At 36.7% G+C, this 12,259-nt stretch overlaps 1 protein-coding gene across 4 annotated transcripts in view; it reads right to left on the reverse strand.

Annotated features, from left to right (window-relative positions):
- Positions 1 to 12,259, reverse strand: part of Nfat5 (nuclear factor of activated T cells 5) — an 84,909-nt gene that overhangs the window by 19,727 nt on the left and 52,923 nt on the right. For all 4 annotated transcript variants that reach the window (XM_090357355.1, XM_090357358.1, XM_090357357.1 and 1 more), the window contains 4 exons: positions 11,607 to 11,797; positions 9,736 to 9,908; positions 4,475 to 4,609; positions 4,301 to 4,353 (listed from right to left, as the gene is read on the reverse strand). In XM_090357355.1, coding sequence (XP_090213481.1) covers positions 4,301 to 4,353; positions 4,475 to 4,609; positions 9,736 to 9,908; positions 11,607 to 11,797 — 552 coding nt within the window. The remainder of the gene's footprint in view (positions 1 to 4,300; positions 4,354 to 4,474; positions 4,610 to 9,735; positions 9,909 to 11,606; positions 11,798 to 12,259) is intronic.

The following is a 12,259-nucleotide window of genomic DNA, read 5'->3' on the forward strand; positions in this document are numbered from 1 at the left end:
GGAAAAAAATCTCATGATGTAGACAGAGTACCGGGATTACAGTCACACACGCTCAGGTAGATAGGTTCCAGGTTATTAATCTTCTGATTTCTTTTAAAGTAAAAATTAAAATGCTAAACATCAGCTTACAAGGTCCCTGCCTTGCCAATCTCATCTTATTTCCACTGGCTCCAGATCATTCCTTTAATACAGTAAACCATGCTGTCTATTTGTATGAATGTTATCTCCTTAGAGAAGCTTGCCTAGATCATCCTATTTTTTTTTTTCATCAGTATTGGGGTTTAAACTCCTGGGCTGACACTTGCTTGACCTGGCAACACCTCAAGCAGTGTTTTTACAGGTTAACTAGAGTTGGAATCTCTCACTTTTTTGCTCAGGCTGGTCTTGATCCATAATTTTCTGGATCTTAGCTTACAGTTATGATCATCTGGTAGTAGTAGGTACATTAATTCTTGAACACTGTTACTCCTTCCCGTGTTTTTCTCCCACTTTCCCTCCCCATCATCTCATTTTCACTGTAGTTAAAGTATTGTATCCCCCAACATGATTATTTTAAGTATTTCTTTCTGTAACAAGTTTTTTTTTAAATCTCTTGAACTTATTATTTTTTTCAAGAAGGAGAGGTACTCTCTCCAACTATAAGAATGTAAGCACAATGAAGAACTTGGTTGTTTTAGCTTTCAGTGTTCCTGTTAATATATAACATATACAAACACACTTAAATATATTAGTTGGCTGAAAGGGAAAAGTTTTCTCAGCACCTGAGAAGTGGGGGTAGAAAGAATAAATGAGTTTGCGGTGATCCTGGGCTAAATAAACAGAACGTACCTCAATAAGAGTAATTTATGAGGAAAAAATATGCCCACTAAGAGCTAAGAAGTTGTCACATGTTCTGTGCAGCTCAATGTGACAGTAGTTCACAATATATTTTAATACTTCTAAGCCACTTCAGTTTTCACTTAAAGTCAATGAGTTCAGTTGTATTTTTGTAAACTCCAGGAAATAAAAAATTTTAGTGGCCAACAAATCTTTATTTAAAAAAATGGGATGGAGCTCATAAATATTTCACAGCACTTTTTCAAGATGACTACAATTTCTCTGAATATAAAGTGAAGTACATTTGACTTCTCTTCTTCTCTAGTAAATTTCAGCAAAGCAAAGAAACCTAGGAGGCTGGGATTATGTCTTGTTACCAATGATCTGACAGACAGGTGTCCAAGACTGACATCTAAGTGTGAATAACTCTGATAAAATTTCTTATTTAATTTTGGTGACAGCTCATTGACTTGAGTAAAAAATAAAACAAATGAGGTCAAGAAAAGGTTTCAATATGTAAGCATTCAATTTGTTTTGGAACCATCTTATCATTGTTTGAAATTTAATTCACATTATGAATATGAAAATTTAAAGCTCCTAAAACAACTTTAATAAAATGCCTCCTAACTTAGCTACTGTCAAAACAAAACAGAACAAAAGATTCCAGCCCCCACATCCACTCCCCTGCAACCAATCTGGTGACATGTTGAGGTTTGAACTTTGCTCAAGGTCGATTATTTTACCACTTGATCCCCAATCCACTTCTTTTTTTTTTTTTTTGCTGGTTATTTGGAGATAAAAGTCTTAGATTTTCCTGTCTGGGCTGGCTTTGAGTCATAATCTTCAAATCATAGTATTCTGAGTAGCCAGGATGATTACAGGTTTGAACCACCAGCATCTGGCCCCCCACACTTTTAAATCAAATGGAAAAGTACAGTGTAGAATCTGGAAGCATATATATATATATATATATATATATATATATATATATATATATGTATATAACCATCAAAACTACAACTTCTTAGAAATACTTTCGTATCTTGAATACTCTCAATTTATGGCCCGTTTTTTTTTTTTTCCATGGGTCTTGGGGCTTGAACTAGGCCTGGGTGCTTCCCTGAGCTCTTCAGCTCAAGGCTACTGCCCTACCCCTGGGTCTGGGAGTTGTCCTTTAGCTCTTCAGCTCAAAGGCTACCACCTTACCCTAGGGCAAAGCCCCACTTCCCATTTTCTAGAGGTTAATTGGAGATAAGAGTCTCAGGTCCTTTTGTGCTTAGCTAGGCTAGCTTTGACCATTGATCCTCAGATCTCAGCCTCCTGACTAGCTAAGATTACAGGCTTAAGCCACCACGCCTGGATTGGCCTGATCTTAAAACACTAAAACTCACAGGAGTTTGGCTTAGTGATAGAGTGCTTGCACGAAGACATGGATTCAATTCCTCGGTAAAAAAGCTGAAAGTGGTGCTGAGGCTCAAGTGGTAGAGCTCTAGCCTTGAGAAAGTCTAAGGACAGTGCTCAGGCTCTGAGCTCAAGCCCAGGACTGGGAAAAAAAAAACAAAAAACAAAAAACAACCTAAAACTCCTTCACTAAAGCAATCCAGCCAAAGTCAAGGTCACAACTGAATGAAGAGTTTGTGAAATATTCTTTCAGTCAATTATGTGAAAAACTAGAATTGAAATTATTCTTTTGAACAGAACACATAAATAAGGAAATTTGTGACAGGGATTAGCATTTAAAAGTAAGATATATATTTTATTGATATTAATATATTACTTCACTTACTTCACACAGTGCCCTTAAGGAAACCTAACTTGAAATTTGTATTTTAATATTAATTCTTCATAATTCATTAATTCTTCAACTGAATTCAGAAACTCTACAACTGATTTGAATTTAAAGTAATTTTGGGGCAGATGCTACTGTCTCACATCTGTAAATCCAGACAAGAAAGTCCATAAGATTCTTTTTTTTGGGGGGGGGGGGTGGGTCACTTGTGGGGCTTGAACTCAGGGCCTGGGAGTTGTCCCTAAGCTCTTCTGCTTAAGACTAGCATGCTACCACACACTACCACACTATACCACAATGGTTAATTGGAGATAAGAGTCTCATGGGGACTTTTCTGCCTGGGCTGGCATAGAACTAGGAACCTCAGATCTTAGCCTCCTGAGTAGATGGGATTGCAGGGATGAGACACTGGAGGATGGTGAAATTCTTATCTCCAATTAACCACAAAAGGCTGGAAATGGCACTATGGCTCAACTGGTAGCATACTAGTCTTGAGCAAGAAACCTTAGGGACAGTGTCCAGGCACCAATTTCAAGGGCCAGGACAAAAAGGTAACTCAAGGATATTTATCAAAAATTGTTTCCGGGGCCTAGTGGTAGAGTGCTTGCCTAGCTTGCACGAAGACCTGGGTTCGATTCCTTAGTACCACATACATAGAAAAAAGCCAGAAGGGGTACTGTGGCTCAAGTGGTAGAGCTCTAGCCTTAAGAAAACCCAAGGACTGTGCTCATACCCTGAGCCCATGCCCAGGACTGGAAAAAAAAAAAGCTGTTTCCAATAACACTGCCAAAACCCAGTATTCAATTAACTATCAACTGAGACAGGAATACATTGCACACAAATCATAAAAACAGTTGGGAAACTTCAGGACCAGGTCTAATACACCCTAAGGTAAAAAGAAAGAAATATTTGAACATTTTAAAAAAGAAAAATTTGTATTTGGATTCAAGTAACTTTTTCCTACCAGCAGAAAAACTTTCCAGAGTATATAAACGATGGTGCTAGATATTTTCCATTTTCCTCCAATATAATTACAAAATTCATTTTACAGTTGAGGACATATATAACTAGATTGGGACAAGGACACATAATGAAATTACTATGAGAATCAAGTTTGAAATATATATTCTCTCTCTTTTCTTTTTGCCAGTCCAAACCTAAGGGACTGAGCAGTACCTGTAAGCCATTCTTCCCCTCTCTAGGCTAGCACTCTACTACTTGAGCCCCAGCTGTACTTCCACTTCTGGATTTTTGGTGATCAACTGGAGATAAATAGTCTCACAGACACTCTCATCCAGGCTGGGTTAAAACTGTAGTCCTCAGATCTCAGCCTCCTAAGTAGCCAGGAATATACACATGAGCCACCAGCACCTGGATTCATATTCTCTTAATGCAATACTTTGTTTAGTCTAGATATTCTCACAAATTATGCCAAGAATCTTTCTCAGGAAAAAATATGCAAAAACAAGTTCATTTATTATCAATTAAAGCCTTTGCTGATAGCCTTAACCACGGAAAACAGAAAACTTGTCATGCCTGGCATCAGAAAAGTTAAAGAAATTCAGAAAAGAAAGTTTAATGGAATCATTCTTAATCCCATATAATGATGAAATTGAATCTACTGATTTGCAAAAATTTCAGAAGAAAACTAAATTTATCAGAAAATAACCAAATTTTAAAAGGCTTAAATTATACCTGATGAAATAATTCCATGTCGATTTCAGCTTCTGATTTCCAAGAGTTTTCATCTGATTGAAATAAAAACAGTTACTAAATTTTTGAACCTCTATGTTTTTTAAACTCTGTAGCTATGACTATATAACAAATGAAATATAGGAGCATCTCTCTAGGTATAATATGTCTACTTACCAGAAACATTTTCTTGGAAAATAACTTTGGTTCCTTTTAGAAAGTTCTTGCCAATTAAAAACACTTCTTCCTCTCCTTTCACTGAACAGCTATGCAAGCTTTTCTTTAAGATTTCTGGCACTCCAGCTGGCTGAGCTGTGGATACATATAAGCATTCCATAAGAAACCCCACTAATACGTATTTCTTCTGAAAATCAACTTGCAATTACATCTCCAGTTTTCTAACTTTTGTGTTGACCCTTTGGATTTTTAATTCTGCAGTTTAAATTTTACTCTAGCATATTAATTTCTAACAACTCTCATAAAGTTTTATGAGTATGGATAAATGCCTAATTTGAATGTTTTCACTTTGTCTTGGTTTTTCATTACATGTATTGTAAAAGTTTATAAATATGAACGGTTTCTTTTTCTTTTTTTTTTTGCCAGTTCTGGGGTTTGAACTCAGGGCCTGAGCTCTGCCCTTGGGCTTTCTTCAAGGCTAGCACTCTACCACTTGAGTCACAGCCCCACTTCTGGCCTTTCTTGGTATGTGATACCAAGGAATCAGACCTAGAGGTTCTTGTACTCTACAACTAGGCCAAACTCCCGCTCCCCCACCCCCGACTTTTTTTTGTTGGTCGTGGGACTTGAACTCTGGGCCTGGGTATTATCCCTGAATTCTTCAGCCCAAGGTATGGCCCTGTCTCTTGAGACACAGTGCTACTTCCAGTTTTCTGGTGATTAATTGGAGATAAGAGTCTCACAAACTTTTTAGTACCTGGGCTGGATTTGAACCATGATCCTCAGATCTCAGCCTCCTGAGTAGCTACGATTACAGGTGTGAGCCATATGAACATTTTCTATCTTAATATTTTTAAAAGTTATATGAGGGGCAATAGAGTCACCATATTCAATACATATACCTTATGAGGGAAGGATGGACTTGGAAGGGAAAGGGGAGAATGATGAAAGGGGTGATATGATCAAAATTTATTATACTTATAAACTGACATGTTGAATGGTAACCCCTTTGTATTAAAAATATTAATCTTAATACAAGTTTAAGGTCTTAGAAATGAAACAAAAAAAGCCCAGTATGAATCTTGGCATTAGGCCTCCATTCTACTGTGCTTCTAGATGGAAAACTAAATTCCTGTTTTCTATCCTCCCTTAACTTTTCCCTCCTTTGGGGCCTACTTGCTTTACAAGTGGGCCTTCTCAGCTCTATATTTCCTTCTTTTTCTTCTATCTTCTTTTCCTTTCCTTCCTTCCCTCCTTCCTGTCTTGCAGATTAAACTCAGGGCCTGGGCACTGTTTGAACTTTTTGTTCAAGGCTAACACTCTACTATTTGAATCATAGTTCCATTTCTGGGCTTTATTTGACAGTTAATTGGAGGTAAGAGTTCTCATGAACTTTCCTGAATTGGCTAGAATCATGATCCTCAGATTTCAACTTCCTGAACTGCTGCTAGGATTACAAGAATGAGCCCCTGGTGCCAGGCTCTAATTCGAATCTTTCTTTCTTTCTTTTTTTCCCCCTGCCAGTCCTGTGGCTTGATCTCAGGGCCTGGGTACCATACCTGAGCTTTTTTTTTTTTTTTTTTTTTGCTAAAAGATAGAACTGTACAACTTGAGCCATAGCACACTTCTGGCCTTTTCTGTGTATGTGATATCAAGGAATCGAACTTAGATGTTCTTGCATACTAGGCAAGCACTCTACCACCAGGCCACACTCCCTACCCCTTCAATCTTTCTTACAAACAATATGTAACAACAAAATAAGGAGTTTACAGTTTATTTCCTAAAAGAATCATTTCTCTAAGTGTAGCAAATCTTCAACCTATTCTTTTATGGCTATTAAAAAATTTCTTCCCTATAAAAGAAGGCACTATCAATGCATATATAAAGCTGTTTCTCTAATATCAAGGTAAGTATGCAGACAATAAAAAGGAATAAAAAACACGTGTCCTGCTGCCATCAGAAAGAACAATATTGCCCCATTTGTATGGAAATGGAAATACTCAGAAAAAATCATACTAAGTGAAGTAAGCCAGACCCAAAGAAACATAGGCTCAATGGTTTCCCTCATCTGTAATAATGAGTACAAACCTTGGACTCTTCTAGCAGAGGATAAAATAGGTTAAAACCTAGATACATAAGGCCATATAGGATGAGGCTAAATGAAAGGACCTCCAGGATATGGAAACAAGAGCTATATAATGGGTGATTGTTGTTCTTAATGTATTATGTTATTTCTCATCTCTTTTGTTGTCTCTTGGTTATTCTCATATTGTCACAGTATTTTACCTTGTTATCTGGTATATTGTATATATGTTTAGTTGAAATAGGAAGGGAAGGAGGAAAACAAGATGAGGACAGAAACATAAAAAGGGGTATCAATGTGTGTGAAGTAATGTACTTTCTATCTGACGAATGTAACTGTAACCCTTCTATTAATTACAATAAAAAAATGAGAAAAATAAGTGTTCTACATTTCTTTAACAAATGGCATCTACTAAAGTAAACAGAAAGGACAACATAGATAATAATGAAACTTCTCTAATATATATTGAAATCTATTTTCTAAATTCACAAAAATATCTGAATTACACATTGTAAATGACTAGGTAATGTAAATAGTTCTTTGAAAATTAATTTCATATTTCTGGCCATGGTTCTAACTACCCAGAAGCCAAGATTTAGATGAATTAGGTTGGTCAAAAGGGCTCAATGCTAGTGACCATGGTGGTAATTTAACACAGCAGAAAAAAGCAGAGGTTTTGTGTGAATTCTGAACTTATTACTAGTGAAAGTTATTTGCATGCTAACAGTTTCATCAACTGCAGAACGAAATCTATGCAAAGTGATGATGGTCACATTATATGTTAAAGTAGCCAACAATATTTCAAGCATAGCATATAGTTGTTGTTTTGTTGGCTGTGGGCTTAAACTTAGGGCTTGGGCACTTGAGCTCTTGCTTAAAGACAGCACTCTACCTCAATAACATTGCTACTTATGGTTTTCTGGTGGTTAAGTGAAGACAAAGGGATGGCTTTCAATCATAATCTTCAGATCTCAGTCGCCTGAGTAGTAGGATTAGAGACATGGTACCATAGATGCCTGGTGTACTTCCTTTTTAAAATTAGTGTAGTTGCTAAGCTAAAATATTTAACTGTAATAATTCTCTCTCTCTCTCTCTCTCTCTCTCTCTCTCTCTCTCTCTCTCTCTCTCTCTCTCTCTCTCTCTCTCTCTCCCCCCCCCCACCCTCCTCTCTCTCTCTCTCTTTTGGTGGGTCATGGGTCTTGACTTGGCCTGGGCTCAAGGCTACAGCCCTAACCTTGAGCCAAGCCCCACTTCCCATTTTCTAGAGGTTAATTGGAGATGAGTCTCAGATCCTTTTTGTGCCTGGGCTGGCTTTGAACCTTGATCCTCAGATCTCAATCTCCTGAGTAGTAAGGATTACAGGCATGAGCCACTGTGCCCAGATAAGTGTAATAATTTCTAATATAAATTAAAAGAATATTATTTATAAAAGATGAGTAATTTGACAAAACTAAAGAGACAGTAAACATTATAAAGGCCATAGCAATAAAACAAGTATTTCAACTGAATTACTCTTTTCATCTTTTAAAACCAAACACATATATTACTTAACAATAACAACAACAAAAAAAAGGCTGGGCCCAGTGACTCACGCCTGTAATCCTAACTGTATAGGAGGCTGAGATCTGAGGATCACGGTTCAAAGCCAGCCCAGTACTAAAGACCATGACACTCATGTCTAATTAACCACTAGAAAACCAGAAATGGTGCTGTGGCTCCAGGGATAGGGCGGTAGCCTTGAGCTGAAGAGCTCGGGTACAGCATCCAGGCCCAGAGACCAAGCCCCATGACTGACCAAAAAAAAGCAATATGTAGTAATATATTCCTGTAACTCCAGCATTTGGGAAGCAAGATACTAGAGAATGTTCAATTCAAGACTAGCCTAGGGTACATATGTGTTCCCTCCCAACTGGGTTGAGCTTATCAAATTCTTGGTGGCTCTAACCTATAATCCTAGCTACTCAGGAGGCTGAGATCTGAGGATTACAAATCAAAGCCAGCCTGAAAAGGAACGTAGGTGAGACTCTTATCTCCAGTTTCCACCAAGAAGGCAGAAGTGGAGTTGTGGCTCAAGTGGTGGAGCATCAGCCTTAAACAAAAATGCCCAGAACAGCATCTAAGCCCTGGGTTCAATCCCCAGGACAAACTAAAAGAGCAAAACAAAATCAAAATAGGCAAAGCAAACACACACACACACACACACACTTCTCCTTTTCCTTACTTGTATAATCATAACTATGATAAGAACTCTGTAATAACATCATTTAGTTTAATGCAAAAACATCCATGCAACATGTTCTCATCGTAAGTGGTAAGAATTTCATTTCTTTAGTCATTATATTCAATGTACAGAAAAACTGAACAACATAACTGGAGGTAAGGATGGAAAGGGAAAAAATGAGGAAGCATGATAGAACTGGTAAGAATAATCAAGATACATTGTACTCATAACCTAATTTATTGATTTGTAACCTCTTTGTACAACTACTTAATAAAAATATTTTAAAAATGATCATAAAAAATTTCATCTTCCACTTTCGAATACTACACTACGATCCTGTAATTTGTAATTAGAATTTCTGAAATGCTACTAATTACAAAGTTATGCATACTTATGTTATACCCTGAGTTCTAACACAACCTGGAGCACTATGAAGATGCCTGGAAAATCCTTTGGCTTTTCAATTTACTTTGGAAATATATTATTCAAATTACTTTTTTGGGAGGAGGGGGATGTAAGAGGTGTCAGAGAATCAAATCCAGGCCCTCATTCATGCTAGGTAAAGGCTCTACCACTGGCTACATCTTCAGTCCAATTAAAATAGATACATGATAATAACATAAAACTAAATGCACTGCTGAATTTTATCTCAACGACTCATCTATAGTTTGGCTTTGAAAATATCAATGTATCATTTTTTTTCCCCTTAAGAGACAGAGACTTGCTATGCCATCCAGGCTGGTCTAAAACTCATGGGCTTACGAGACTCTCTTGTCTCCACCTCTTGAATAGCTTGGACCATAGGTAAGGACCACTATACCTGGCTCTTCAATATAGCTTTAAATCTTCAAAATTTACAAGACCACAAGCTGGAGTGTGTAAAACATCTAAAATTTAGAGACTGGTAGAAAAAAATACCTTTCCATATAGTTAATATTTCCCTATGTTCTTACTTACTACATAAAATTGGAGAAGATGGTGTTTGCAATGTTAAGGTGGAGCCATCTTTTCTTGTGATATTAACTCGAAAAACCAATCTCGCGCGAGTGCTTTTCTTCTTGGAACCTGCAATTCCTATTCTGGCTTCAACATCAGCATTCCTCAACTTCAATATTCCTACACAGTCCACCCTAACACAGAAAAAAAATACAAATTGACACTGCTGTATATGAAGTACAACATTATTAATCTCTTTTAAAGAAAACTATGCTTAATCTTTAAATATGCAATATAGTCATAAAGTCCAAATTCAAAAAGTACAGAAGGGAAATTTTTAAACATTCATAGTTCCTAACCTTGTCAACTACCTGTTTGTAATAATGGCAGAAATAATAAAGAAATAAAAACTATTTTAACATATGAATATACATAATGCCATATAAGACATTTAAAAATAATTTAACTTTGTTTTTGCAGCTTACCACAGGCATTAAAATAGAATGTGTTCACTTTGTGGGGGACAGGGATATGTGCAGTACCATATGAGTTTGCACTCAAGGCTTCATGCTTGCTAAGAAAGCACTCTACAGCTGTGATACGCTTCTAGCCCCCTTTTTTTTTTTAATTTTTTTTTTATTTTTTGCCAGTCATGGGCTTGAGCTCAGGGCCTGAGCACTGTCCTTGGACTTTCTCAAGGTTAGAGCTCTACCACTTGAGCCTCAGCACCACTTCAGGCTTTTTTCTATGTATGTGGTACCGAGGAATCAAACCCGGGTCTTCGTGCATGCTAGGCAAGCACTTTAACAACTAGGCAAAACTCCCGGCCCTTCTAGCCCCTTTTTAAACTGAATATTTTGAGCAAGTCTGTAAGATTTTGCTGTAGTCAGTATGCACTCTACCAATGAGCTGTGACCCCAGTCTCTTTTTTTTTTCTTTATAGGATCTTCCTACACATCCTCTGATAACCTCAAATTTGCCACACTCTTGGCTTTAGTCTCCTGGGGCTAGAATAATAGGGGTGTACCACTGTATCTGACTTCCTTTCCTCTCCTACTATATAGACTTATTTTTTATTCCCAAAAGTTACACTTTTTTAAAAGTTTGTTTTAACAGTACTGGGAATAGAAGACTGGGCTTTGCATGTTCTAGACATACCACTCTCCCAGTTGAATTCTGCCTCACTCTCAAAATAAAACCTTCACTGCATACTTAAAAATTTTACCTTTAGGTATGTAACCCTTTACAAATTTTTTCAAAATGAGATTTCAAAAGGAAATTGAAAAGAAGAAGAGAAAAACGTTACACAAGCTATACATAATAAATCATTATAACACAGGTCTATTCCAAACCAATAGATTTGCTTCTGTCATGTTTAAATTTAAAGATAAAAGTCCTTTGTGAGGCTTACAAGAAAATAAAAACTTAAATCATTAACACTTTAAGTGTTTTTTAGGCAGTGAAAAATGCCTAAGTAAAAATAGTCTCAAGGTATAATTTTTTAAAACATAGAACTAGGCTGTTCATATTACAGTAGGAAAAGACAATTTATAAGCTCTATTTCTAAAGTAAATATTGAGATTAAAATTTAATAAATCAAACTTTTATTTTTGAATTTTTATTTTCTATATTAATATTATAGATCTCAATAAATAAGTTCGTTGTTTTCCAAAAGCCAGAATTCTACCAAGTTTTCATTTCTCTATCTTTCACTTTGGCAAATGATATAGTTTAAATTTAACCCATTCTCATTCTGTAATAATGTTCAATACTGAAACATTTTGGTAAAACCCTTAAAGTGTTAGAAATTCAGCTTCTTTATACTGGAGACTGAAATATTTTTCTGCCTATGACACAATATAATATATGAAAAAACTTTACTTAATACTTACGCCAGTGTCATATTGTTGCTAGGGTCAAGGCCAACTTCTATCACAGTGGTACCCTCGATGTCTACTTCTTTGCAGGGAGTTGTATTTCGTCCAGTTACTCTGCAGGCTTGATAAAATCCATGTGGTTTCACACGGCCAGAATCATTACCCACAAATACCTGCAACACTACGGGTTCATTATGGCCTTCCAGCTGGAACCAAAGAACACAAAACAGAAGCACTAATTACCATTTCAAACGAGTTATTTATAAAATTAAATATTTAAGACTAAAATCCTTTATTTGCAACTGGATTAAAATAATTTAAATCCTGAAGAAAAATACAGGTCAAAAAATTTTTTGTATATAGTCCTACAATCCACGAATGCTAGCCAAGCACTCTACCACTAAGTCACATTTTCCAACCTAAAAATTGTGTGCGAGCACTGTGTGTGTGTGTGCGTGTGCATGTGTGTGTGGGCAGACACACATGCAGGTCCTTTCAAACTTGGTTGCTATGCCTGAGCTTCTTTTTGTTCAAGGCTAGTGCTCTAGCACTTGAGCCACATTTCTACTTCTGGCTTTTTTGGTTTTTATTGGATTTTCCTGCCTGGGCTGGCTTGAAACCATGATCCTCAGATCCTAACCTCCTGAGTAGCTCAGATTAATGGTGTA

This window comes from Megascapheus bottae, chromosome 24 (assembly GCF_031878675.1).
Source record: "Megascapheus bottae isolate mThoBot1 chromosome 24, mThoBot2.hap1, whole genome shotgun sequence".
NCBI classification, from domain to species: domain Eukaryota; kingdom Metazoa; phylum Chordata; class Mammalia; order Rodentia; family Geomyidae; genus Megascapheus; species Megascapheus bottae.